The 27,951-nt window shown below is 34.3% G+C and overlaps 1 protein-coding gene across 6 annotated transcripts in view; it reads right to left on the minus strand.

Moving 5' to 3' along the window:
* Window positions 1-3,505: 3,505 nt before the first annotated feature.
* Window positions 3,506-27,951, minus strand: part of LARP1B (La ribonucleoprotein 1B) — a 136,287-nt gene continuing 111,841 nt past the window's right edge. For 4 of the 6 annotated variants that reach the window (XM_044223997.1, XM_044223996.1, XM_044223995.1 and 1 more), the window contains 7 exons: window positions 27,122-27,333; window positions 26,562-26,668; window positions 12,169-12,329; window positions 11,653-11,797; window positions 7,439-7,548; window positions 6,587-6,714; window positions 3,506-4,789 (listed from right to left, as the gene is read on the minus strand). In XM_044223997.1, coding sequence (XP_044079932.1) covers window positions 4,544-4,789; window positions 6,587-6,714; window positions 7,439-7,548; window positions 11,653-11,797; window positions 12,169-12,329; window positions 26,562-26,668; window positions 27,122-27,333 — 1,109 coding nt within the window. In that variant the 3' untranslated portion in view covers window positions 3,506-4,543. Of the gene's footprint in view, window positions 4,790-6,586; window positions 6,715-7,438; window positions 7,549-11,652; window positions 11,798-12,168; window positions 12,362-26,561; window positions 26,669-27,121; window positions 27,334-27,951 lie in introns of those variants that run through there. The other 2 variants (XM_044223999.1, XM_044223998.1) reach the window with 2 other exon arrangements.

The following is a 27,951-nucleotide window of genomic DNA, read 5'->3' on the forward strand; positions in this document are numbered from 1 at the left end:
TATCAGTAACTCAAGCATATTATTAGAGAAATCAATTTTAAATCTTTTTTAAAAACCACTCTGAGAAAGGTATTCAATTTTGTAGAGCTTGAATACTACCTGGAAGAAACCAAAATTAAAACAAAAAGAGCACATCCTGCTTTTTTACTGAGCAAATATGTACAATATACTGGTAGAAACCATTCTGTTAACCAAATCATATATTAATTGGTCAAGTTTAAAAAAAGACACATTGTACACAATTCAGAAAACTGGTAAAGTAAAAAGCCAGAGGTGCTTCCTGTTAATTGTGTGGCATATTTCCTTCAAGCTTTTTTGGTACTAATATGCCATTATTTATGAATACTATAGTATTGTTAGTTGACAATAATAATCTCAAGGTAATACAAAATTTATAATCATGTTCTAGATAAAATGTTCAGCTTAGTTTTTATTTACCATACCCCATTCTGGGAAAACATTTAAATGCATAAATTATATTGTTCCATAATCATAATGTTCCTCCAAAAGAGGATTTACCATATCGCACTCAATGTGTATATTTATTCTACTAGACCATCCATTACTACAGAGAATATCCATGATACAAAAAGCTTACAGTCTTAACCAGAAGAATCTAATCTTGCTTTTTTAATAGTTAAGAATTATTGCAGTTGACTTTTAGAGTCAGTGTCCATACATTTCAATATTTCAGACTGTTGTTAAAGAACGCTATGGGTAAGATGAAGAGCTTGGGGTCTAGAACTCAAAACTACTTGGAATTCAAATTCTTGCTTTGCCATTCAACTAACTGTGTGATAACAATTTGCTCTAATTATAAGAGTAACATCTAATTATAAGTTTCTCATGTTTCAGGCAGAATCCATTGACTTGTGTGATTTAACTGTACAGCTTAGGTTAGCCAGACATTTAAACAGACTTATCTTACAATTTTCTTGTTTACAAATAGAGATTTAATCACAAATAATGCTAATTAAGTATGTCAAACCTTAAAAGGACCAAAAAACAAACAAACAAACCCAAAGCAATAGTATTTTTATCTTTAACCACACACAAATCTTAATGCTGTTACTATATTTACTAATAACTAAGAACAGTTTGGCATTGCCTAACGAGGTAATCATGAGTTGTTGAGACACATATGACTATTAGGAATGCAAGAGTAAATGATTTAATTATATGTCACCGCAAGATGGAGTGAGAGTTCAACACACACACACACACACACACACACACACACACACACACTCTGTCAAAAGACTACAGATTTGACTTATTCCATTCTGCCATCTAGTGGTGATACAATTAGGTATTACACACTATTGGATCAGTCTTGTGCAAGAATAAAATAAAAATAAGCAATTTCATAAGAACTAAAAAAATAATTGAAAGACAAGATTAAAGCATTAAAAAGAAAATGGTAACATCACTTAGTACAGTGGCAAGAATAGGAAGTCAAGGAGAGTCTGTCAGAGTGGAGAGACGGCCAGCTTTCCCAAGCTGGCAAAACAAGTTTAAAACAAAAAAATCTATTTTAAAACTAAAGAATTCTAAATATGGCCTCACCTATTTCTTAAAAAGTAAGTAGTTTGGATTTAAATAATATTAATGCTGCTTTTTTTCCTTATAAAATTGAAAACTGCAAAATCATAAGGAAGGATCTAAGGTCTCTAGGCACTTACAAAAATTTTGGGTAGGGCTATTTAGATTTATAGTCAATAATGTTTTTATTTTCATTGAATAACAATGCTTTTATTTGCTTGAACTTTTACACTTAAAATTTCAGGAGTAAATCTTTTTTTTAATTTACCAAAAAAATATACATACTTTGTAAAACATACAGAAACAAAATTAAAAAGCGAAAGGTTTATGTTCTTGATAAGTAAAAGAGCCCTATAAATCAATCAGAAAAAGATAGTCACAAAAGGAAGATAAAGGATATGACTAAGCCATCTACAAATAATGTAGTTTATAAATAATAAAATTATCACTCACTAGTAACCTCATTAAAATAATATTTTTTGTTTCTCAGTCTATCAAAGAGAAAGAGTTATAATAACCAGTGTTGGTGAGGATATAGGAAAGCAGATTCTGTTGGTGAAATATAAACTGTGCAACCATTCTAGAGTGTGTTAAATGGGAATACATGTTTACCTGGAATTTCAGCTCCTGAGAATTTATCCTCGTATTACAGGTTTCTCCTGTTATCTGAAAGTAGTGTGTTCTTAGGAAAGCTTTAATAAGCTGAAATCATGTAAAGAGAAGTATCCTTTCCACTTTCCTCAAGTTCTCATTGTACCACTTTTCTTTTACAAAAGGCCTACCTTAGTACAGGTTTTTGATAACTGAAAGAAATCCAAGGCAGATTTTTCCCTTTTATGACAAAAACCATTACTATACTAAGGTAAGTCTTTCATAAATGTGAACTTCCCTGCAACTCCAATTTGATATATACACAAAGATTTATCTATAGGGATGTGATTAAATTGTCGTTTATAACAGCTCAAACCTCACCACATTAACATTCAACAGGAGATTAAATAAACATAAACTATGATATAACATGAAGTATATGTTGGAATTTTATGTGACTTGTTAAAGTCATGGTGTAGAAATAATGACATCAATAAGTGCTCACCTCTAATATGTGGAAAATCAAGTTATAACACTATGCGTATAACATGATACTGATGGGTTTTTTTTTTCTTTTTTGAAAAGGTACTTTATTTTCTTCTTTGTGCTTTTCTAAATTTCCCAATTACATGTATCACTTTTATTTATAATCAAAATAATGATAAAATTTCTAAGTACACATCATAAAACTCTTGATTACTATATTTTCATATAAAATATACAATTTTCCAATCAAATTTACATTTGGATATTTAGGTGAGTAGAAATAATCTTAAATACAGGTTTCAGATGTATGGGTTCAATACAAAAAGGATACCGAGAAAATTTTTTCGATCTTTTCAAGAGACCCCCTTAAAGCTAGTAAGTATGATCTGGAAATTTCTCAGTGAAAAGCAAGAACTACATATCTACTTAAGAAAACATTTAGAAATTTATTATTCTAATCCTTTAGTTGTTTTGCTCCCTTTCCAACATCTCTAAGTAAAATTTATTTTCTGAATATTCAAGTTTGACTGTTTCTTAAAATTAACACAACAAATGACCCCCAAAAATTAAATACAAAATTATCATTTATGCATGGGTAATAACTACTGAAAATCTCTTAGTTCCTGATGAATAGCCCATTTATCCAAAGATTATATGTATCTCAATGTTGTCATTCTATAAGAAAAAGACATCAAAAAGAAAATAATAATTTAGTTTTATTGAACTAGCTGCTCTGCCAAGAAAATATACGTGGTAAATAAAAATGTATAAGTTTATAGCTGAAACTCTATTCACAAAATACAATGGTCCTCTACTAGCAGAATTTGAATATTAAAGCTTTTTAATTATATTCTAAACAAAATAATTAAAAATCAATTCCAATAACTTAGAATAAGTGCTTTATTTTTTTTTAATTCCCACAAAAACTGAAACTATCATTTACATCAGTTGCAAGAGCAATAAAAATTAGAAATCAATTTGCTATAACTCTCGAAAACATGAGCATAAAACAAAACTAAAAGAAACAAAAAGGAAAAACTAAGTACTTCTTTTAAATTGAAGATAATCTGACTGCCTGTGACATACTGACCTGTAGATGTACAAACAGCAGATGTTTTCAAAGCAGGACAAGATTTAATTGATTTAGAACAATATTCCAAACAATCCCAAATAAGTTTTCAATTGCTTGTTCTGGTTTATTATAGAGTCACAAAAAGTAAATCTCTTCTAATAGGTAACCAGCTGATGCCAGTTCAGAACACTCCACACCAACACAGCATTAACTATGGAAATTATGAGGTATGACTACAGGAAAAAAAAAAAAAAGGAAAACCCAGCACCCAAAATGCACATATTTTATACTTCAATATAACTGCAGTATAATTGTATTTTGGTTAAAAAAAAAAAAAGGTTTCCTTAAACTATATGTCAAAAAGAAAAGCAAATGTATCACTTTATATTCTTTTTTTGAATTCAAAAAATATATACGTAATCTTCCTTTGTTTTTGATAAGTTCAAATATGAATTGATAGCAGGGTAATTGGATTCTTTAGGAAAGCTCTATAGAAGAGATGAATACAACATACTGTATCTTCTTTAAGAAGTATGAGCTGAAACCTTAGGCATTCCTTGTATTTTTTTGTATATATTTAAGGAATGCTGTCCTTGTAAACAATTACTTTGAAAAAGAAATACTGAGACCAAAATACATTACTAGAGGATCTCTATAAAAGGTCACCAAAACTATCCTTGCTCATGACATCAGGGAAAATGTTTTTAGAATTTATCTTGTTAGAAAAAAAAAATGCTACCACTTTCTTCCTTTTTCTTTTTTGTGATTATCACAATTAAACATCAGAAGATTTTTCCCAAATAAATGCTGATGCAAATGTTGATTTCAAGGGCAAACAACTTTCATAAGAGTCTATTTCTCAGGCATTTCACCATCTGTTGAGACTGAGGCAGCACTGTTCTGGTGTGAATTGTCACTGGACTCCTGTGAAGTATTCCTTCTGGAACAGCTTATTGGGACCTGAAGCTGATTAACAGATGTAGGCTTAGCAGCACTTGGTGGCTTTGTAGAGGAATTAGATGGAAGTCTATGACGACTACTGTCCTCACCAGAAGTAGATGAATGTCTTTTTCTTCCAAATTCCTCACTAATAGGGGGCTGCAAATTATGAAAGAGAGTTTAGTGAAAATTTTACCGTTTTTCCTCCTTCCTGATCTAAGGTCAGACTTTTTCAACAAAAAAGGAAACTATGTTGGCATTTCAGTAGATTTTATTAGAATAACAAAAACTTTACAGCAATTTAAGGTATTCAATTTAAATTTCCTCCTTATATAACTCAATCTACCAGTATTTGTTCATTCTTTCACTCAACATATATTTATTAAGACTTTCGTATGTTTTAGGACTTGACCTACATTGCAGGGCATACATATAAGGCTTGATTCCCTGCCTCCAAGAAAATGTTTCAAAGAGGCTATTTTCCTTCTTTTTTCAACTTCTGTCAACTGCAAAGCATTTATAACTCTAGTCCCTTCCAACCCTAAACTCCTATGCTAGGCTTGTTTGAATGATAATGTTTAACAGATGAAAGAAAGCAGCAGGGGGAGAAAAGAGATACCAAATCAAATAATCTTCAGTGAGTCTGAAGGTTTATCCAGGATTTCTAGGATAAGGAAACCGGACAGCATTATTGATGGTACTAATTTTAAACATTTTCAAACATTAATATCCATTAAGCTCCCAAATCCCCTCAGACTGTAAGGGGGGGTTAGGCAATAAAAAGTTATTCTGCATTTAAAAAACATCAGCATTTAAGACCTTTCCAGTTACAAAGATTTGGGAGCCCAGAACTATACACCACCAGCCTAATATTTTCCTTTGGAGACAAGTTAAGACCATAACCTCCTTCTCCAATTTTCCATTATATTTAAAAGCAGAAGCCTGAATTCTTAGTTTCTGTTCAGATAGGGCAAAAGTCACTATCACAGAGCAAGGATGTCTTTGTGACAGAACTGGCTAGGCCACTCTAGATACACCTTAATTCCAGAGACAGGCACTTCTATTAATTTCGTCCCTGGGCCATGAAACCTATTTACACAAAATATAAAACAAACATATTACAATATAAGCAGAGATGGACCTAGAATGCCTTTCACCTCTCTCTCCTCTGTTCTTTTGATTCTTATTTCTTTTTCCTCCTTTTCCTTTATCTTATTTTCTTCTCATTTTTTAATGCTTTCCTTTTCCTCTTGATATCAAATGTTTAAGGCTTTCTCTTCTGTCTTTATATATGTATGTAACATTCTTGTCTTAATTTTATTATGTGGGGAAACTTAAATCCATGTTATATCAGCATATATTATGAAAAGTATAGAATAAAATTATAAAGAAAGTGAAAAATTTCCAAACTGCTAGTGAGAAATTAGTAACATATCCATATAAAAGTTACTAAATCTATAAAATGTTTAATTACAGGGGCATATCAAAATTAAAGGGAACTGACAATTGTGCTGTGCTTACTTAAGATGTTACCTAAGATGTTAACATTTGGGAAATCTGGATAAACAGAGTATATGGGAGTTCTCTGTACTATATTTACACCTGTTTTAAAGTTTGATTTCAAAACTAGAAAATGACCATTTCAAAATAAAAAGTTAAAAAAATAAAAATTGTAAAACCAAAGTTAAGAAGTCACTGATAGCTCAAAACATGAAGGTAATAAAAAGACTACAGAAGTAAGGACTTAAAACTTATGGGACGCCTGGGCAGCTCAGTGGGTTAAGCCTCTGACTTTGGCTCAGGTCATGATCTCCGGGTCCTAGGATGGAGCCCCCACATCGGGCTCTCTCTGAGCGAGGAGTCTGCTTTCCCCCTCTCTCTGCCTGCCTCTCTGCCTACTTGTGATCTCGCTGTCAAATAAAGAAATAAAAATCTTAAAAAAAAAAAAAAACTTACATCAACGCGGAAGTCTTCTAACCTCTTAAAGCTACAGAGGTATTCCTGAAGTTTTGGGTCAATAGACTGTGTCTTAGATTGAGAATATTTTAGATAAGCCCAAAACTTTTCCAATCCATATAGCTGACCTAATAACAAAAAAATATACACAATTAATTATATAGAATTTAAAAAACGATTCATATTAAACATGACCCCATCAGCAACTAACCATTTATCTTCCAGCATATACTTTATCTAGATCTTGAGAATAAGACATTGTAATAATAATGGCAGCTAACATTTAGTAAGCATTTGTTATACAACAGGTATTATTTAAGTGGTTTTTATGTATTAAACTATTTTGAACCATATAAAAACCTGTAATATAGGTGCTCTTATGTATATTACTGATGAGTAAAATAAGGCTAACAAAGTTAAGTAACTTAACCAAAGTCACACAGCTATCAGGTGGTGAAAATGGGATTCAGATCTACGTATGAATCTAGCCCAAAATTTGCACTGTTACCCACCGTGCTAGTCCATCTTTCCAAGTATATGTGCTGATATTACAAAGAATTTTCATGTAATGGAACATCAGTGAGTATTATCTTCATGTTTGTCAAGAGAAGAATGGTAAAATACTACTCCATAAAGGAAACACTTGGGCGTAGTGATTTTCCAACACCTCATAGGAATGACCTTCTTATTATACTTTACCCCATAACCTTCAAGAACCGTAATAGTGGCCTGAAGCTCTTAAATGTCCTACTCTGAAGAAAATAGTTATGAACGCCTTCCCTTTTTATTGACTCAGGTTTACAATTTGCAAATAAAATAAGATTATTGCAGTTTTTTGTTTTGTTGTTTTACCAGATTCGTAGTCTTTTTTGGTTTCTTCTTGGAAATCCTTAAAAATTTCTTGTCTGAATTTTTTTTCCAGTCCATAACTATAAAATCTGAACAGACACTCTAATCCATACCTGTGGAAAGGAAATAAAAGGTTTATAATAAAAATTTTGCCATGACAATGTAAACATCTATGAGATAGAAGCAAACATGACAAAAATTGCCCAAGCAAAAAAATAAAGGCTTAAAGTTGTATAATTTTTAGTATGCAGTTTTTTTTTAGCTGAAGTGGTTATTTAGTAATCCATATATGGTTTTGGTATTTTTGTTCACTCAGCCATAGCACCTCATGGACATATACTGGGAACCTGCAAAATGAAGCAGCCCGTGGACAACTATCGTGTGGCTTTGGACAGACAGAGGATCTCTCCTTGATATTTCTGGAGACATGGTCAAAAGATTTAGAGACATTGGGAATGCTTTAGATTTTTTCCAAATCAAGGTTATAATGCATGGTGTTAAATCCTTCTGAACATAATCTTTACTAAAGAGAGAGAAGACTATACTCTTGAGCCCTAGACCTTATGTTAATTGATCCATTCAACTATAAGTGACAAAGATAATTAAATGGCTCCTACCAGATCTTCCCTGCTTTAGTTATAAAGTACATTTCATAAAAGATATTCTGCTAAAATAATTGTAATCACTACAAAAATCAGAAAACAAATTTCCTTGTATTCTTCTATAACTACCTAAAGAACCCAAGACAAATTTTGGACTGTGTTAAGCAAACTACATGGGCTCAACCTTTAATTAATGGTGATGAGTAGAACCCATAAGAATGAACAAAGTCAGCAAGATAACAGTAAAAGGACCAAGTCTAGCTTATTCCACTAAAACATGTCACAATTAAAAGATCCCTCAGTTAGGATCCTTAAGTTGTTCTAAGTACCTTAGTGGAATAAAGACTACAATTTCTTCATTACCGGTAACATAATTTTGCCTAGCTTTTATTCACAATAAGGGGTGTGTGTATGTGTGTGTGTGTGTGTGTGTCTTTTGTAACTACTAGCTTATTTTCAAGATGGAAAGTGATAGTCTGTCCAGAATAAATAAGTTTCTTGGCAAGCCACCAAGAGAAATGTAGGACTACCAATTGTACACCCACCCACTGACCTGAGCTCTTTGCTTTGGTAGCCTTAAGTGATGCTCTTCTTTGAGCTTGTATGACTGAAGGCTAAGGACTAAGGACTAAAGAACCACCATCTCAGAAATGACAAATCTTCCTTGATACCTCTTTTATGGGAAATTATATTGATATTTGTTAAACATTAGTTTATCTTGGTAAAGGCCAATAGACTATTACAATATTTGGATTTTGAGTCTTATTTTTTATTTTTATTAATCTTTATTATTTATTTTTATTAATCTTATTTTAACCAATTCCAAAGACCAAAACTATGACATTAATAACAGCCCAACTATGCAGCATAACTGCTGGAGTGAAGAGCAGGGGCAAATGGCCAGCCTCTTGGTTGTTATTTACTCATTTACTCCTCATTATGAGACAGCTTAGATGGAAAACATAAAGGTTGAGAAGCAGAAAGAGCTACATTTGCATTCTAGGCCTGTAATTATATCCCTAAAAATGGGGATAACAATATCCTACTTTTTAAGAATAGATGACATAATGTTTGTAAAGCACTTAGACCAGAGCTGGCACATGCCTTATTGAAATCATCTTACTGCTAAATTTAGTCAATGGATAGATTAAGTATTGATCTTTCTAATAACAGTAAAATTTATTAAGCACTTACTGTGTATCATATGTTAAGACCTTTACATGTTCTGTTTTGCTTAATCTTCACAATAACCCTCTGAGTGTATCTACCATAATTTCCCCTACTTTATAGATAAAGAACCTAAATCTCACTGGGAATAATAACTTGTCAAGCTCACAGTAATTAATAGGCTGGGATTCAAATTTAGGTCTGATTTCAAAGCCTTCAGACACTTAACCACTATATTATACTTCCTACAGAAGAGCTAATCCAGGCTAGTCACGAACATTGCAGAAACAGACCCAAAATGATGTGTTAAAAAGCTACTAGAAAAATACATGGACAACTATAGGAACACAGAAGAACTCCCAACCTAGCCTTGGATGGTCACAGGCATATCAGAAGAGTTATTAGAAAGTCCTGAAGACCAAACAAAGTATTTGCAAAAAGAGCAAAATATCCTGAGATTAATTATAACAGTGAACGGGGTGCCTGGGTTACTCAGTCGGTTAAGCAACTGCTTTGGCTCAGGTCATGATCCCAGGGTCCTGGGATCAGTCCCAAATCAGGCTCCTTGCTCAGCGGGGAGCCTGCTTCTCCCTCTGCCTGCTCTGCCTGCCATCCTCCCTGCTTGTGCTCTCTCTCTGATAAATAAATAAATAAAATCTTTTATTTATAAAAAATATAAATATTTTATATTTAAAAATTAAATAAAAATTATTTTATAATTATAACAATGACTTTCAAACTTTCCTATATCCAATATTAAGAAAAATATTTTATCTGGTGACTAAGTTAACACAACACTCACACATATAATGTGTGCACTTAAAAACATAGATAAGTTTTGCAACAATTCTTAAATTTGCATGTATGTATAAATTGTGAAAAAATTTAGCCTTACTATGTTCAGTGCAGTCTGATATTTTTCAAACCAGTAAACTGACTTTGCAACCCATTAACGGGTAGCACATCACTGTTTCAATGAGAACATCAAAATCAGAAATAGCAAATTTTGCCCCTTTGCCAATTCAGGTAAACTGGCAGTAGCTATCAAAAGTTTGATAAGACTGTAGATCTGAATTCAAGAATAACATTAAACAGTGCTGGGTTTGAATAGGGATGTCAGTAATAACAGAAGAGAGAAACAGAGGTAAACATACTATGTATCTGTCATTCCTGATCAAGATAAAGATTCTGGGAGAAAACTAAATAGTCTTTATTTTTATGTATGTCAGGGCAAATGTAATTTATTCCAGAAAAATTTATTTGCAGCATCTTGTATTCCTCTGAAAGATTACAATAACTGATTGACAATATATTCTTATTTAAGACTTATAAGTAGAACGTGAAGAATGCTAAATTTGCGTAAACAGTGAGTGTAAAATCCTTTTTTCCTCTTTCCATCTCTTCTTCCTCCTACCATTTTCCAGGAATAGTGTACAAGAGCCTACTTCATGTTTCTTTTCACCCTTTTAGTCTGGTATAAACACTCTCAAAACTTATTCTGAACATTTCTCAAAGAAACAAGGTCTAACCTGGATGAAAAGAATGAGATAGCAAAGCAGAGGGAGGAAGAAGAGAATATATATAGACATCTAGAGACTAGAGTTTGGGTCATTCAGAGAACACATTCTGTACCACTGTTGCCTAGAGAACTAGAGCACTAGCAGGAAAAAGTGAGATTTGATAGATGAGTCTAGTCATATCATAAGAGGCCTTATTTTTTCTTGGCTCAAGTCATCTTCACAACTAGTTTGGCTCTAAGTATTTATCAATTTGGGGTGTATATGCATATGCAAGGGAAGTCTCCAGTGGCTCTTTCAAATTTCATTTGGCCTTTGTGCCAGCCCCTAAGATGGCTCCAAATGATCCTACCTCCAGATATTCACAACCTTGGGTAGTCTCCTCCTACTAGACATGGTACCAGGGTCTGTGTGAACAATATAACATGGCAGAAGTGATAGTATGTCACTTTCAAGCATAGGTTATACAAGACACCAAGGCTTCCATCTTGGAAGTTCTAAATCTTTCTTAGACTATTTGCTCTGGATGAAGTCACGATGCCCACTGAGAGAGAGGCCTATGTGGTGAAGAACTAAAACTTCCTGCCAACAGCCATGTGAATAAGCTTGACTCCTCCAGCCTGAGTCAAGTCTTCAGAGACGGCATCCTGGTCTAACACCTTAACTGCAAATGAGACATCTAAGTCAGAACCACCCAGCTAAGCTGTTCTTAAGGTCTTGACCCTTAGGAACTGTAAACTAATAAATACTTGTTGTTTAATCTTCTGAGTTTTGGGATAATCTGCAATGCAGCAATAGGAAACTAATATTGCCCTCTCTTTAGTTATGTTGTGCTACATTCATAGTTCAAACAGGGCTACTTCAGTACTAGCTTTTGTGTCCTTTTTTTGAAAACTCCCTTTAACTGTAAAAATGTGAGAAAATATTTGACCTGTAATTTTCTTTAGCATCTTCCCAAGCAAGTTGTCTAAATTCCTCATACATTTTTTTATTGAAGTGATCTCTGAGGAAAAAGGACCAGAAACGAAAGAGGGTATTCATTTCTTGGGACTGGCCAATTCCCAAGCGTTTTCTCTCTGGAAAAAGTTAAAATAATAAAACATTTTTTTGTTAAAGAAACTTATTAAAGTCAAAACAGCAGACATTTTACATAACCTAAAACAAGGAACGTTAAAACACATTAATCTCCAAAATGTATTTGGGTTTCTTCTAAATAAGGGACAGATATTAATCCATTTCCTGACTCATTGCTCAAATCTAAGCATTCGTCAATACTAATAAAAATATGCTAAACTTTATTTCTTAATGAGTTAAGCTACAAAACACATGAATACTTACTTAAGGTAATTAAAACAAAATAAAAGAATATCTTAACCTGATATTAAATGTCACATTTAAAAATATATTTTAGTTTTAAACATAGCTACATAAAGGACAAGCATCTTACCACTTAGACATCTTCGACGATACTTGTGGTACACTTGTTGGGTAAAGCCATTTTCCTTCAAAAGTTCATGAGAAGGGTGCTGGAACTTTGGGAATGATTGAGGAGTACATCCATAACTTCCTACTAGTGGTGCACCTTCTGAAGGTGAAGCATTTGAACTGCTGTTTGAGGAGGGGGGAAAAAAGCCTTCAAACTGAAATATCAAGAACCAAGTGTTTAAACCAAGTGTTTAAACAATTTGTGCTATTTGTTCGTTAATTGCATCTGAACAGTGAAAAGACATTAGTCCCTAACACTAAACTAATGACATAAAAATCTAATTGCTATTTATGTTTAAATAGCATATTTAACAGGTATATTCAGAAGATGATAAAGAACATGGTTATAAATTCTCAAATTAAAGCAGTAAGTAGAAGCAGATACCTGAATAGCTAGCTTACTCCTCTTCCAGATCTATTATTAATTTCTTATGTAGGGGAGAAATTTTTAATTTTCATGAATAATTAAGTAAATGAAGTAAGTTGGATAAATGAAAATGAGAAATAATATCTGGTACAAAGATAACAATTTCATGAGTCCAGAGACATACTTGCAATTCTGTACATCAATTTCATTTCTGAAATATCTCTGGAATTGGTCTTTTCCTTTTTGTCTGCATTCCATTATTCAAATTCAGTCTTCCTTCCTCTTTCACTCAAACTAACTGGTCTCCTAATTTTTCCAATCTCCCTCCTCTATCCTACCACCAAAGTGATCTTCCTGTGTTTTGTTTTTTGTTTTTGCTTCAAAGTGATCTTCCTAAAACTGTGATCTAAATCAGTGGTTTTCAATGTGTTGTCTGTGGATGCTTGAAGGGGTTCCCAGGAACTCTTCAGAAAGTTTGTTACACAAGACCATTTTTCACAATAACACTAAGGTATTATTTGCCCTTTTCACTGTGTTCACATTTGTACTGAATAGTTACTAAAGCAATGGTGTAGAAAACCACTGATGAAAATTGAGGCAGTGGCACAAACTTTACATACTAGTGATTGTATTATTCACTGATGCCAGTTTCAACTTAAGATTCCTTGATGGAGCAAAAAAAAATTAACTATGTGAAATCTCAAGCCTTGAGTACCTGTCTTACTGCATGTGACAAAATGGAACAAAAGCTTTAGTTTTATAGACCGTTCTGGAAATGTTTCACAACAATGTGAAGATACTTAACATTCCTGATCTGTACACTTAAAAATGATTAAAATAGTAAATTTTTATGTAGTTTTAAATCACAATTAGAAAAAAATGGGGGGCACCTAGGTGGCTAATTGGTTAAGTGTCCCAACTCCTGGTTTCAGCTTGGGTTATAGCCTCAGGGTCCTGGGATCGAGCCCCAAGTCAGGCTCTATTCTCAGCTCAGAGTCTGTTTGTCCCTCTCCTTCTGCTCTCCCCCATCCCCCACCACTGTCCACTCTCTAAAAAGAGAAATAAAATCTTTTTTTTTAAAGGGATGAAAGCATAAAGCACCTTTGCAGCATTATCAAAGTATAATGGCTATTTTTATGGACTGAATGTGTCTTGAATTCCTAGCTCCTAATATGAAGGTATTAGGAGGTAATTAAGTCATGAGGGTAGAGTTCTATTGAGTGGAGTACGTGCCCTTATAAAAAGAAACACAAGATAGCTTGCTTCCTTTCTTTCTGCTACTTGCCATGTGAGGATACAAGAAGATAGCCATCTGCAAAGCAGGCCCTCACCAATACCAGATCTGTTGGCACCTTCATCCTGAAACTGTGAGAAATAAACTTAAGCTACCCAGTCCATGCCATATGTGTTAGAGCAGCTCAAACTGAGACAGTTGTCTTAAGTCAAAGCACTTGTGTGATAAAGTTGTGAGCTGACCTAATTGATTTTTTCATGGAACACCATTTCTAACTAGAAAACAAACAAATTATGGTTATTCAGACTTCATTTTGTGTCAGATATTTCCTGGAAAATGAACAAAATGAATCTGTAATGTCATGGAAAACTGAGCTTTAAAGCAAATGTTAGATTTTTGAAACCTTGTATTTGTCACCAGGAGCCTGATAGTTTCCACTAATATTTAGACTTTTCTAATGAAATCAGTGGTGATTTTTTTTAGGAGTTTGTATATGCATGTCTGCGTGTATGGTAAAATATACACAACATTTAATTTTAATCATTCTTTTTTTTTCCCAATTTATTTATTTTCAGAAAAACAGTATTCATTATTTTTTCACCACACCCAGTGCTCCATGCAAGCTGTGCCCTCTATATTACCCACCACCTGGTACCCCAACCTCCCACCCCCCCGCCACTTCAAACCCCTCAGATTGTTTTTCAGAGTCCATAGTCTCTCATGGTTCATCTCCCCTTCCAATTTACCCAAAAGCACATACCCTCCTTGGGGAGGGTAATTTTAATCATTCTTAAACATGCTTACTATTCATCAGCATTAAATATTCTCAATGTTATATAACCACAACCACCTCTACCTAAAACTTCTATATCATCCCTAACAAAAACTCTATTAAACAAAATTAGCCCTTCTTCCTACCTTCAGCTCCCAATATCTTCTATTCTACTTTCTCTCTTTTAATTTGATTATTCAGCATACCTCACATACAAGTGAGAAGATACTCTACTCACCCTGAGTCTGACTTATTTCACTAAGCATGTTTTCAAGGTCTATCTATGTTTTTGTTGCAATAAGTTAAACCTTCATTCTTTTATATGGTTGAATAATATTCCATTATATGTATATACCATATTGTGTTTATGCAGTAATCTGCTAAAGGACATGTGTTGTTTACATCTTTTGGCTGTTATGAATAATATTTGTATAAACATGGACTTAAAAATGTTTGTTCAACTCCCTGTTTTCAATTCTTTTGGATATAACCCTCAGGAGAGCAATAGCTGGAACATATGGTAATTATATGTTTTAACCTTTTGAGAAAATGACGAACTGTTTTGCAGTGGCTGTGGCAGTTAATATCTTCACAAACAATGTTCAAGAGTTCCAATTTCTCCACATCTTCACAAACATTTATTTTCAGGTGTAAACATATGTATTTATTTAAGTATGCCCATGGGGCCTAAACTCATGACCCTGAGGATCAAGACCTGAGCTGAAATAAAGAGTTGGGTGCTTAACCAACCAAGCCTCCCAAATGCCCCATATTTTCAGCATTTTAAAAAATTATACATATTAGATAACTCAGGCTGCCATAACAAGATACCACAGGCTGGATGGCTTAAACAACAGAACTTTATGGTCTCACAATTCTGGGGGTCAGAAGTCTATTAGAAGGTGGAAGAGGGGCAATAAAACATCCTCTGGACTGAAAAGGTACCTTGAGACCAAAAAACAAACCAAGCAACTCCAAACTGTTTAGCTTTTTATTTAGGGCAACTTACTGACAGGAGGATCGGGTGGACAGATGATCTTAGCACTATAGCAGCTATTTTCCACAACGTCTAGAACTTAATCTATAGAAATTATAGGGCAGGGGGATCATTGTGGGGAGGTTGAAGGGCAGTTATCTAAAGTAGCACTATATGTGTGCCAGAGGGATCTCTACTATTCATCTGAAGTGGTACAATCTGTACACCTTCCCTCATTCCAGCTAGAGAACACATTAACCTCCAACAGGCCTGGAACATGTGGCCCTGTGGAAGGTCACTGTGCAGACAAGAACAAGATAAAAAGCAAAAGATGGAGTCACTATTGTCAGCACTCCTACAAAGTCCAACATTAAAGTGGCAGCAGCATTGGTTTCTTGTGAGGCTTCTCTTTCTTGCTTACAGCCAGCCACTTTCTCTATGTGTCTTCACATGGCTTTTCCTCTGTGTATATATAGAAAGAGATCTCTCGTGTTTCTTCCTCTTCTTAAAAAGACACCAGTCCTAATAAATTAGGGGCCACTTCTATGACTTCATTTAACTTTACCTTTAATGGGTCTCCCTGTACTATCTCCAAGTATAATCACACTGGGGGTTAAGACTTCAACATTTTAAGGAGAAACCATAATACCATGCTAGTAGGTATGAGGAGGTATCTCACTGTGGTTTTTTATTTGTCTCTAATGACTAATGATATTGAGCATCTTATCATGGGCTTATTGGCCACTTGTATATCTTCTTTGAAGAAATTTCTATCGAAATTCTTTGCCTATTTTTGAATTAGGTTTTTTTAGTTGTCAAGTTTTTGAAGTACATTATATATTCTAAATATTAATCCCTTAACAGATACTTGATTTGCAAACTTGATTTTCTCCTATTGAATAGGTTGTCTTTTGACTCTGATACATAAAAGTTCTTAATTATAAGGGGTACCTGGGTGGCTCAGTGGGTTAAGCCTCTGCCTTCAGCTCAGGTCATGATCTCAGGGTCCTGGGATCAAGCCCCACTTCGGTCTCTCTGCTCAGCAGGGAGCCTGCTTCCCCCCTCTCTGCCTGCCTCTCTGCCTATTTGTGATCTCTGTCTGTCAAATGAATAAATAAAATCTTTAAAAAGAAGTTCTTAATTATAATGAAGTATAATTTATTTTTTTCTTTTGTTACCTGTGCTTTTGGTGTCATAGAAGAAACCAATGTCAAATCCAGGGTGATGAAGATTTTCCCTTATGCTTTTTTCTAACAATTTTATAGTTTTTTTTAATTTATTTATTAAATAAATAAATTATTTATTTATATAGTCCCAGATGTGGGACTCGATCCCAGGACCCTGAGATCATGACCTGAGCCGAAGGCAGCAGCTTAACCCACCGAGCCACCCAGGCGCCCCCAATTTTATAGCTTTAACTCTTAAGTTTAGGTCTTTGATCAATTTTGAGTTAATTTTTTTATACAGGGTATAAGGTCTGGATCCATCCTTATCCATCCTTTTCCATGTTGGATATTCAATTTTCCCAGTAGCATTTGTTGACAAGATGGGCTTTTTCTTTACTGAACAGTTCTAGCACCCATTTTGAAAATAAACTGACCAGACATATGAGGGTTTGTTTCTAGGCTCTCTGTTCTATTCCATTGGTCCACTTGCCTGTCCTTATGCCAGGACCATAATATATTTTTTTTATTTTTAATTTTTTTCTTTTTTGTTTACAATTTCTTTTTTTAAAGATTTTGTTTATTTATTTGATGGGGGGAGGTAGGGGAGAGAAAGCAAGCACAAGCAGGGGGAGCGACAGGTACAGGGAGAAGCAGGTTTCCCGCTGAGCAAGGAGCCTAATGTGAGGCTCAATCCCAGGACCCTGCAATCATGACCTGAGCTGAAGGCAGCCACTAAACTGACTGAGCCACCCGGTGCTTTAGTTTAATACTGTAGCTTTGTAGTAGTTAGGAAGTGTTAGTCCTCCAATTTTATTCTTCCTCTCTAAGACTGTTTTGGCTTCTCAGGACTCCTTGCAGTTTCCTATGAATTTGAGAATAAGGTTTTCCATTTCTGTGAAAATCATTGCCAGACACACAGAACAATGGAAGAGAATAGAAAACCCAGAAATGAATCTTTTTTATGGTCAACTAATCTTTGACAAAGCAAGAAAGAACATCCAATGTAAAAAATGTAAATGTAAAAATCTAATATAAATGTAAAAAATGTAATGTAAAAAAAACAGTCTCTTAAACAAATGGGGTGGGAAAACTGGGCAGCGACATGTAAAAGAATAGAACTGGACAACTTTCTTATACCATACACAAAAATAAATTCAAAATGAATGAGAGACCTAAATATGAGACAGGAAACCATCAAAATCCTAGAGGAGAACACAGGCAGTAACCTCTCTGACATCGGCCATAGCAACTTCTTACTGGACAGGTCTTCAGAGGCAAGGGAAACAAAAGCAAAAATGAACTACTGGGACTTCATCAAGATAACAGACTTCTGCACAGTGAAGGAAACAATCATCAAAATTAAAAGACAACCTTTGGAGTCGGAGAAGATATTTGCAAATGACATATCAGATAATGGGTTAGTATCTAAAATCTATAAAGTACTTATTGAATTCAACACCAAAAACAAATAATCCAGTTAACAAATAGGCAGAAAACATAGACATTTTTCCAAAGAAAACATCCAGATGGCTAACAGACATCACCAGCAAAATACAAATCAAAATGAGATAACATCTCACACCTATCAGAAAGGCTAAAATAATAACATAGGAAACAATAGGTGTTGGTGAAGATGTGGAGAAAAGGGAAACTCTCTTACACTGTTGGTGGGAATGCAAATTGGTATAGCCACTCTGGAAAACAGTATGGAGGTTTCTCAGAAAGTTATAATAGAGAACTACCCTCTGACCCAGCAATTGCACTACTAGGAATTTACCCAAAGGATACAAAAATACTGATTCAAAGGGGCACATGTGTCCCAATGTTCATAGGAGCATTATTAATAATAGCAAAATTATGAAAAAAGCCCAAATGTCCATTGACTGATGGATAAAGAATGTATGGTATGTAAGTATGTATGTGCATATACATATATATGTATATACATATATATATGCAATGCAATATTACTCAACTATAAAAAAGAATGAAATCTTGCCATTTGCAACAACATGGATGAAGATAGAGAGTATTATGCTAAGCAAAATAAGTCAATCACAGAAAGACAAATACCATATGACTTCAATCAGGTGTGGAATTTAAGAAACAAAACAGATGAACACAGGGGGATATTTAAAAAAAAGAGAGAGAGGCAAGTCATAAAACAGACTTTTAACTATAGAAGACAAATAGAGAATTACTGGAAGGGAGGCTGGTGGGAGTATGGGTTAAATGGGTGACAGGTATTAAGGAAGGCTCTTGTGATGAGCACTAGGTGTTATATGTGAGTGATGAATCATCAAATCCTACCCATGAAAGTAAAATTACACTGTGTGTTAGCTAACTAGTATTTAAATAAAAATTTGGAAGGAAAAAAAATTTTGGAAGGAAAAGGCTGTTGGAATTCTGATAAGGATTTTGTTGAAGCTATAGATCACTTTAGATAGCACTAATATCTTAACAATGTTGAGTCTTCCTATCCATGAATATGAAATGTCTCTCCATTTATTTAGGCCTGCTGTAATTTTTTCAGCAATGTTTTGTAGTTTTCAGCATACAAAACTTTCACCTCTTTGGTTAGATTTTTTTTTTCCCCTAAGTATCTAATTCTTTTAGGTGCTAATGTAAATAGAATTGCTTTCTTAATTTCCTTTTCAAATTGCTCAAATGCTGGCATATAGAAACACAACTGATTTGTGTTTTGTACCCTGCAACTTTGCCAAATTTGTTTATTAGTTTTAATATCTTTCTCATTGATCCTCTGAGGTTTTCTATATATGAAATCACACTACCTGTGACTAGAGATAATCTTACCCCTTCCTTTTTTTTTTCTTGGTTTAGTTGTTTTTTTAGATTTTTTTTTTTAATTCATTTGAGAGAGAGAGCATGCACAAGCAACGGGAGAGGCAGAAGCTGGGGAAGAGGCAGAAGCAGACTCCCAGCTGAGCTAGGAGCCTGACATGGGGCATGATCCCAGGACCTGGAGATCATGACCTGAACTAAAGGCAGATGCTTAACCATCTGAGCCACTCAGGCAACACTTACTCCCTCGTTTTTAATTTGATGTCTTTCTTCTCCTTCTCTACTAGCTCTGGCTAAAACTTTCAGTACAACTTTGAATACCAACAGTGAAATCAAATATCCTTCTTATTTATTTATTTATTTGACAGGGAGACAAAGAGCACAAGCAGGCAAAATGGCAGGCAGTGGGAGAGGGAGAAGCAGGCAGTGCTGAGCAGGGAGCCTGACACGAGGCTTGATCCCAGGACCCTGAAATCACGACCCAAGATAAAGGCAGAGCCTTGTCTTGTTTCTGATTTTAGGAGAAACAAATTTCAGTTTTTCACCATTGAGAATGATGTTAGCTGTGGGTTTCTCATAAATACTATTTACCATGTTGAGGGATTTTCCTTCTATTCTTAGTTTTCAGACTTTTTAATCATAAAAAGATGTTGGATTTTGTCAATGTTTTTTCTATGTCAACTGAGATGATCACGTAGTCATTTCCTTAATTCTTTTTTTAAAAAATCTTAAAATAAATTAAGAAATAAATAATTTTTATTATTTAATAATATATAATTATATAATAATTTTATTATAAATTTAATTTTTATTTTAGAGAGAGTCAGTGTGTGCAAGCGTGGGCAGGGGGAGAGGGAGAGAGAGAATCCTTAAGCAGACTCCCCTCTGAGCTCGGTGCTTGATGTGGGGCTTAATCCCAGGACCCTGAGATCATGACCTGAGCTGAGATCAAGGTCGGCTGCCTAATCAACTGGGCCACCCAGGTGCCCAGTCATTTCCTTAGGTCTATTAATATGAGTATTACACTGATTTTCTTAGTTGAACCACTCTTGCATTACTGGGATAAATTCCACTTGGTCATGGTGAATAATCTTTTCAACATACTAACGGACTTTTTAAAAATTTATTTTTATTTATTTATTTTTTTAAGTAGGCTCCAGGCTCAACATGGAGCTCGAATTCACAACCCTCAGATTAAGAGTCACATGCTCTACTTCTGCATCTTTATTCATAATTCACTTCTGCATCATTCACTTCTGCATCATATATTCATACTTTTATTTTCTTGTGATGTCTTTATCTGGTTTTGGTATCAGCATAATGTAGGCCTCATAGAGTAAGCATTCCCTTCTCTTCAAATTTTTGGAAGAATTTTAAAGAGATTAGTGTTAATTCTTTATCTGGTAGAATTCACTTCAAGTGGAGCCATTGGTCTGGAATTTTCTTTGTTAGGGGAAGTCTTTGATTACTGATTTGATCTCTTTTATGCATGGGTTCAGATTGTCTATTTCTTCTTCAATCAGTTTAATTTGTATGTTTTGAGGAATCTGTTCATTTCTTCCAGGTTGTCTTATCTGTTTATGTATATTGTTCACACTAATCTCTTCTAATCCTCTTACCTCTGTAAAATTGGTTAGTTATGTTTCCATCTCTATTTCTGATTTTAGTTATTTGCATCTTCTCTTTTTGCTCTGGCAGTCAGCTAAAGAAGCTTTGTTAGTTTTGTTGATCTTCTCAAAGAACCAACATTTGTTTTTACTGATTTTCTCTTCTCTTTATTGTTTCTTTTTGCTCTCATTTTCAACATTTCCTTCCTCCCTTCTGCTAGCTTTGGGTTTATTTTGCTCTTCATTTTCAAGTTTCTTAAAATATAATGTTAGGTTACTGATTTGTGAACTCTTTTCTTTTTAAATGTAGGCATTTATAGCTATAAATTTCTCTCTGAGCACTGCTCTCCTTGCATTCCTTTAAGATTTGGTATGCTGTTTTCACTTTCATATCTCTCTCAGTATTTTCTAATTTCCTTTATGATGTCTTCTTTGACTCATGGGTTAAAAGTGTGTTGTTTATCGAGTCCCACATCGGGCTCCTTGCTCCGCAGGGAGCCTGCTTCTCCCTCTGACTCTACCTGCCACTCTGTCTGCCTGTGCTCACTCTCTCTCTCTCTCTCTGACAAATAAATAAATAAAATCTTTTAAAAAAAAAAAAGGGACGCCTGGGTGGCTCAGTTGGTTAAAAGTGTGTTGTTTAACTGCCACATACTTGTGAATTTTCCAGTTTTACTTCTGTTATAGATTTCTACTACCTTCATTCCACTGCAATCAGAGAAGATATCTTGTATGGTATCACATTTAAAGTCTACTGAAGCTTTTGTTTTGGCCTAACACATGGTCTATTGTACAAAACGTCCTGTGTATACTTAAGAATGTATATTCTGTGCTGTTGTTGGGTAGACTATATTATACGTATATACATATAATCTGCTAGGTCTAATTGGTTTATTGCATTGTTAAGGTTCTCTATTTTGTTACTCATCTTATGTCAACTTGATTTATGCATTATTGAAAGTAGTGTATTGAAATCTCCAACTATTCTTGTAGAAATGTTTATTTCTCCCTCTAATTTTTTTCAATTTTTGCATCATACATTTTTTTTTTAAAAAAGATTTATTTATTTGAGAGAGAGTGGTGGGAAGGGCAGAGGGAGAGAATCTCAAGCAGACTTCCTGCTAAGATGGAACCTGACAAGGTGCCTAGATTTCACAACCTTGAGGTCATGAGCTGAGCTGAAATTAAGAAATGGATGCTCAACTGAGTAAACTACCCAGATGCCCCGATTTTTGTTTCATAGACTATGAGGGGCTGTTAATAGTTACATATACGTTTATACAATTAACCCTTGAACAGTGCAGGAGTTAGGGGTGCTGACACTCTACACTAGTCAAATATCTACATGTAAATTTTGACTCCCTAAAAACTTAACTAATAGCCTACTGTTGAAGCCTTGCTGTCAGAAGCCTTGCTGATAACATACACAGTTAATTAACACATACTTTGTATGTCATGTGTATTAAACACTATACTCTTATAGTATGTAAAGAAAAGAAAATGTTATTTAAAAATCACAGGAGGGGCGCCTGGGTGGCTCAGTGGGTTAAGCCTCTGCCTTTGGCTCAGGTCATGATCTCAGGATCCTGGGACCGAGCCCTGCATTGGGCTCTCTGCTCAGCAGGGAGCTTGCTTCCCCCTCTCTCTCTGCCTGCCTCTCTGCCTACTTGTGGTCTCCCTCTCTCTGTCAAATGAATAAATAAAATCTTTTAAAAAATCATAGGAGAGGGGCACCTGGGTGGCTCAGTGGGTTGAAGCCTCTGCCTTGGGCTCAGGTCATGATCCCAGGGTCCTGGGATCCAGCCCCACAGCAAGCTCTCTGCTCAGCGGGGAGCCTGCTTCCCCTCCCCCCTCTCTCTGCCTGCCTCTCTGCCTACTTGTGATATCCATCCATCAAATAAATAAATAAATAAATCTTTTAAAAAATCATAGGAGAAAAGAATATTTATAGTACTCTAGTGGGGATGTACGTATAGCTGGATTATATGAAACTGTATTCATATCAGTCAGCCTAGGATTTATTTTAGCTAAATTCTGCAGATTAGGAACAAATAAAATGGAAAGAAATGAGAGTTTACTCAGCTTGAGATTTGGAGATATTGGAGGTATAAAATAAGTCTAAGAGCAAGAATCTAGAATTCAATAAAAATTTATAAGACACAAACTAACAAGAAAATTAAAAATTTTAATAAAAAAAATAATGCAAAAAAACCCCCAAAACAAACAGAAGGATATATACATCAGATGACCCACCTATTGGCATGATTACACAATGGACTTTAAAATAACCATGATTAGATTATTATGTTGAAGGAATTCATGGAAAGGAGAACATGCATGATAAAAAACTTCAGCAGGAAAAAGAACTATTAATAAGAAGTCAAATGGTAATACAAAATATATAAAGCACAATTATCAGAAATGGAAAATTTCTGTGATGAGCTTATCAGGAGACTGGACACAACTAAAAATGAACAAGGGTCAATCAAAATTATCCAACATGAATTACAAAGAGAAAAAGTAAAAAAAAAAAATCAGATCATCTAAGAGCTGTGAGATATTAACAAATGATCTAATATACATGTAATTGGATCCCAGAAGTAGGAACAAACAAGAACACAGGGCAAAAAATACTTGAAGAGATAAGAGATGAAAATTTTCCTAACTGAATAAAAGACAACAAACAATGAATCCAAAAACTTCAGAGAACCACAAGCAGGATAAATACCTTGTGTGTCACACATATATATACACATATAACCATACCCATATCTAGATCCATCAAAGAATTTTATACTCAATAAGAATATCTTTCAAAATAGAAAAAGACAAACTTCTCCTGATAAACAGAAGTAGATAGAATCTACTCCTAACAGACCTGTACAATGAGAAATTTAAAAAAAATAAAGAACATTACAAATGGTAAAAGTGAGAGCAAATGTTTGAAAAATTTCTCACATTGGGGCGCCTGGGTGGCTCAGTGAGTTAAATGTCTGCTTTCAGTTCAGGTCATGGTCTCAGGCTTCTGGGACTGAGCCCAGGGATCGTCTACTCATCTAGCTTCCTGCTCAGAGGGGAGTCTGCCTCTCCCTCCTCACCCTCCCCAATGCACTCTCTCTCTCTCTCTCTCTCTCTCTCTCTCAAATAAAAACTCTATAAATAGATAGATAGATAGATGATAGATAAAATAAAAATTTCTCATGTTTTTAAAAGATAACTGTCTAAAGAAAAGTAATAATAAAGCTATATCACAGAGGATGGGAGGAAATGGAACTTTATGGTATTAAGATTCTTATGCTATACATGTAGTGGTATAATATTATTTGAAAGTAGACTAAGTTGAAATGTATATTATGAACAGTAGAAGACCAGTAAAAAATAAGAGATATAAGTGAGAAGCCAATGGTAGAGATAAAATAGAATTATTATAAAAACTCAGCCAATCCAAAATATGGAAGAAAAAAGAACAAAGAAGAGATGAAAAAAGTAGAATACAAAATTTAAAAAAAATTAAAATTAAAATGGCAGATTTAAATCCAACCATATCCAAAATTACATTAAGGTAGATGATCTAAAGATATGAATGTTTACAAGAATGTTGATAGTGAGGTGAGGCTGTGTGTGGAAGGCAGGGAATGCAGGGTGTCTAAGGGAACTCTCAGTACCTTCCACTCAATTTCTGCTGTGAACCTAGAACTACCCTAAAAAGTAGGTCAATTTAAAAAAATATACAGTCTTTTTTTTTTTAGATTTTATTTATTTATTTATTTGACAGAGAGAGAGATCACAAGCAGGCAGAGAGGCATAGAGAGAGAGAGGAGGAAGCAGGCTCACTGCTGAGTGGAGAGCCCGATGCGGGGCTCGATCCCAGTACTCTGAGATCAAGAACTGAGCCGAAGGCAGAGGCTTTAACCCACTGAGCCACCCAGGCGCCCCAACAGTCATTTTTATAAATACTTGTCTGTCATCCCTGAATTAAGCTCCAGAAAGGCAAGGTCTCTAATTATCTTGCTCCCTGCTATATACTCAGTGCCTAGGAAAGTGTCCAACACAACGTTAAGCCCCTGCTTTCCTGATACATTTTACTTGTGGAAGAACATGGAGTGGTGCCTGGGAATGAATAAATCACTATATAGATGAATTATTAATAATGAAAAATATAATAAAGAAATGAATTGTAAGGAACACATTCCTAACTAAACGTTCCATTAAATGTTCTAACTAAACTAAATATTACTGACTAAAATTTTTCACCATTATTTGTTGATCTCTAAATATATTGCTCTGATTAAGAAAAACAACAACAACAACCCCCCACACTGGAGGGGTGCCTAGGTGGCTCGTTGGTTAAGCGTCTGACTTCAGCTCAGATCATGATACCAGGGTCCTGGGATCAAGCCCTACGTTGTTGGGCTGTTGGGCTCCCTGCTCAATAGGAAGCCTGCTTCTCTCTCTGTCTTTTCCCTGGCTCGTGCTTTCTCTTTCTCTCTAATAAATAAAAATCTTAAAAAAAATATATCCTGGAAAATAAACTCTCAAAATCACTTAGAACACAATAACCCTAAGTATACAATAGGTGTGCAAAAAGCATATACACATTTTATATTTTACGGACAATATATCTAATGAGAACAAAATGTAAAAGTACCAAATTAATATCACTGGAAATACAGAGGTGGAGATTTTCAGATCGTGATAAATTCACTAGCTTTTCTTTGAATGAAACTATTTAATCCTCCCCTCTTAGTAACTAAAGAATACTTTTTCCTAAGCTAAATCTTCATTTAGAAAGTTGGTCAGATAATTATTCTGAAAATATCTACACAAACAGAAGTTTACAAGAAACACACAGCAAATAGCCGCAAATCACCTCTGCATCCACTGTATAAGATAAAACATACCATGTTATATTGCACAACTGGCACTATCAAAGGTTTGCTCTATCATCTCTTTCGAGGTAAATAAGTCTTTAAAAAAAATAAAGCTAAAACAAAAACCACTTACTACTAATAGTCAACTAATCTAAGTTATTTTCCCTCAAAAGGAAAAACTTCAAAATAACAAGGTGTTTTATTTCCATAGTCATTTTATAGTTTGAGTAGTTTGTTTAGCACATTAATTCACTAAGAACCCGCTATGCCACTGAGAATCTGGAATCTCTCATAAACTTAAATATTTTCTTATCTAAGAGTACACATTTGTGGAAACTAGTTTAAATGGAAAAAAAATTGTCCTATTCAACTATTCCTTAATGTATTTATTGGAAAATTGTCCCATTTATTTCCCTTTCTTCTGTTTCTTTTTAAAAACTATTTTCATTGTTCCATATTTTGCTAACATATAAATTTTTAAATATTCCAAATGTCTAATTAGTAACTATTTTCAACAAACTTAAAATAAAAAACAAAGCAATGTTTGACAAATACAGTACCTGACAGCAGATGTTCTTGGCCCATGATCTCTGGAATCCATTACCCAACCAACATGACACTCTAGAGGGGGATTTGTACTATGTCTTGTTTTTCTCTTTCTTGGACTCTAAAGAAAAAGAAGTCAAACATTGCAATTATTTCAGTAGTGTGAACTTCACAAGTAAATTGAAACCCTCTGACTGTAAACTAGCTCAAACATTTACATACTGTGGATGACACATTATGAAATCACATGAAGTCACAAAACTTAAACATCTCACATACAAGTTACAAAACTTAACAAAGAAGGTCCTTTGCTAGGATTCAACCCAAGGATAAAAGGAAATACAATTTAGTGTGAGTCTTCATTATACCTTCTGATCAACATTAATTATGCTACAAATTTTAAGGAAGTTATTCCTTGACCTGAGAAAACATCACTGGTAAAATACCATTTTTAAGTGAGTTCTTACAATCTAAAATATATATTTTAAAAAATATGATAGAAACTAAAAAGTCTCATTTTGGAATGTTAAAGGATATAAAATGCAGCCTTTATATTCCTGGTAGTTTTGTATACCTTTACATCAATTGCTTTTGGTTCTTTAACAACAGGATAAAATCTTGGTGTTTTACTTGGATCTTGTAACCTAGGTGTTCGAGGTGTTTTAGGTGTTCTTGCAGGATAAATTCTAGGAGAATCTGGAACTGCCGTGGGCAATGAACGGGCCATTGTTATTGAAGATATTTCTGAAACATCAAATAGCTTCGGGGCTAATTCATCACTCAAATCTGCAAAGCAAAAAAGTAGATAAATGTATTTAGATGCTAAGAAAGGGGGCACCTGGTTGGCTAATGGGTTAAGCCTCTGTCTTCAGCTCAGGTCATGATCTCAGGATCCTGGGATCAGCCCGCATCAGTCTCTCTGCTCAGTGGTGAGCATGCTTCCCCCTCTCTCTGTGCCTGCCTCTCTGCCGTCAAATAAATAATTTGACGTCAAATAAATAAAATCTTTAAAAAAAATCTTGTGATTTCTCTGTGTCAAATAAATAAATAAAACCTTTTTAAAAAAAGATGCTAAGAAAGTATTTTACTTGAGATCAAAAGTAATTCTGAAATTTTCCACTCTCAAAAGACTTTTTCATTAGAAACATTTAAATATGTAAGAATAAAAAATAAACACTGTCTGCACATTACCTACTTTACAAAATTTTAATTTTGCTCTGTTTCTGACTTTTGTAAAAAGAAAAATAGGCTGAAGCCCACTATATAACCTATCCCAACCCTATTTCACTTCTCCTCAGAGACAACCAGGCTTTGAAATTTGGTATTTTTATCTATTATTATATACATATATGTAATAACATTATTTTGTATAATTAACCTCACATAAATGACATCATACTATAT

Source organism: Neovison vison, chromosome 11 (assembly GCF_020171115.1).
Source record: "Neovison vison isolate M4711 chromosome 11, ASM_NN_V1, whole genome shotgun sequence".
Classification (NCBI taxonomy): domain Eukaryota; kingdom Metazoa; phylum Chordata; class Mammalia; order Carnivora; family Mustelidae; genus Neogale; species Neogale vison.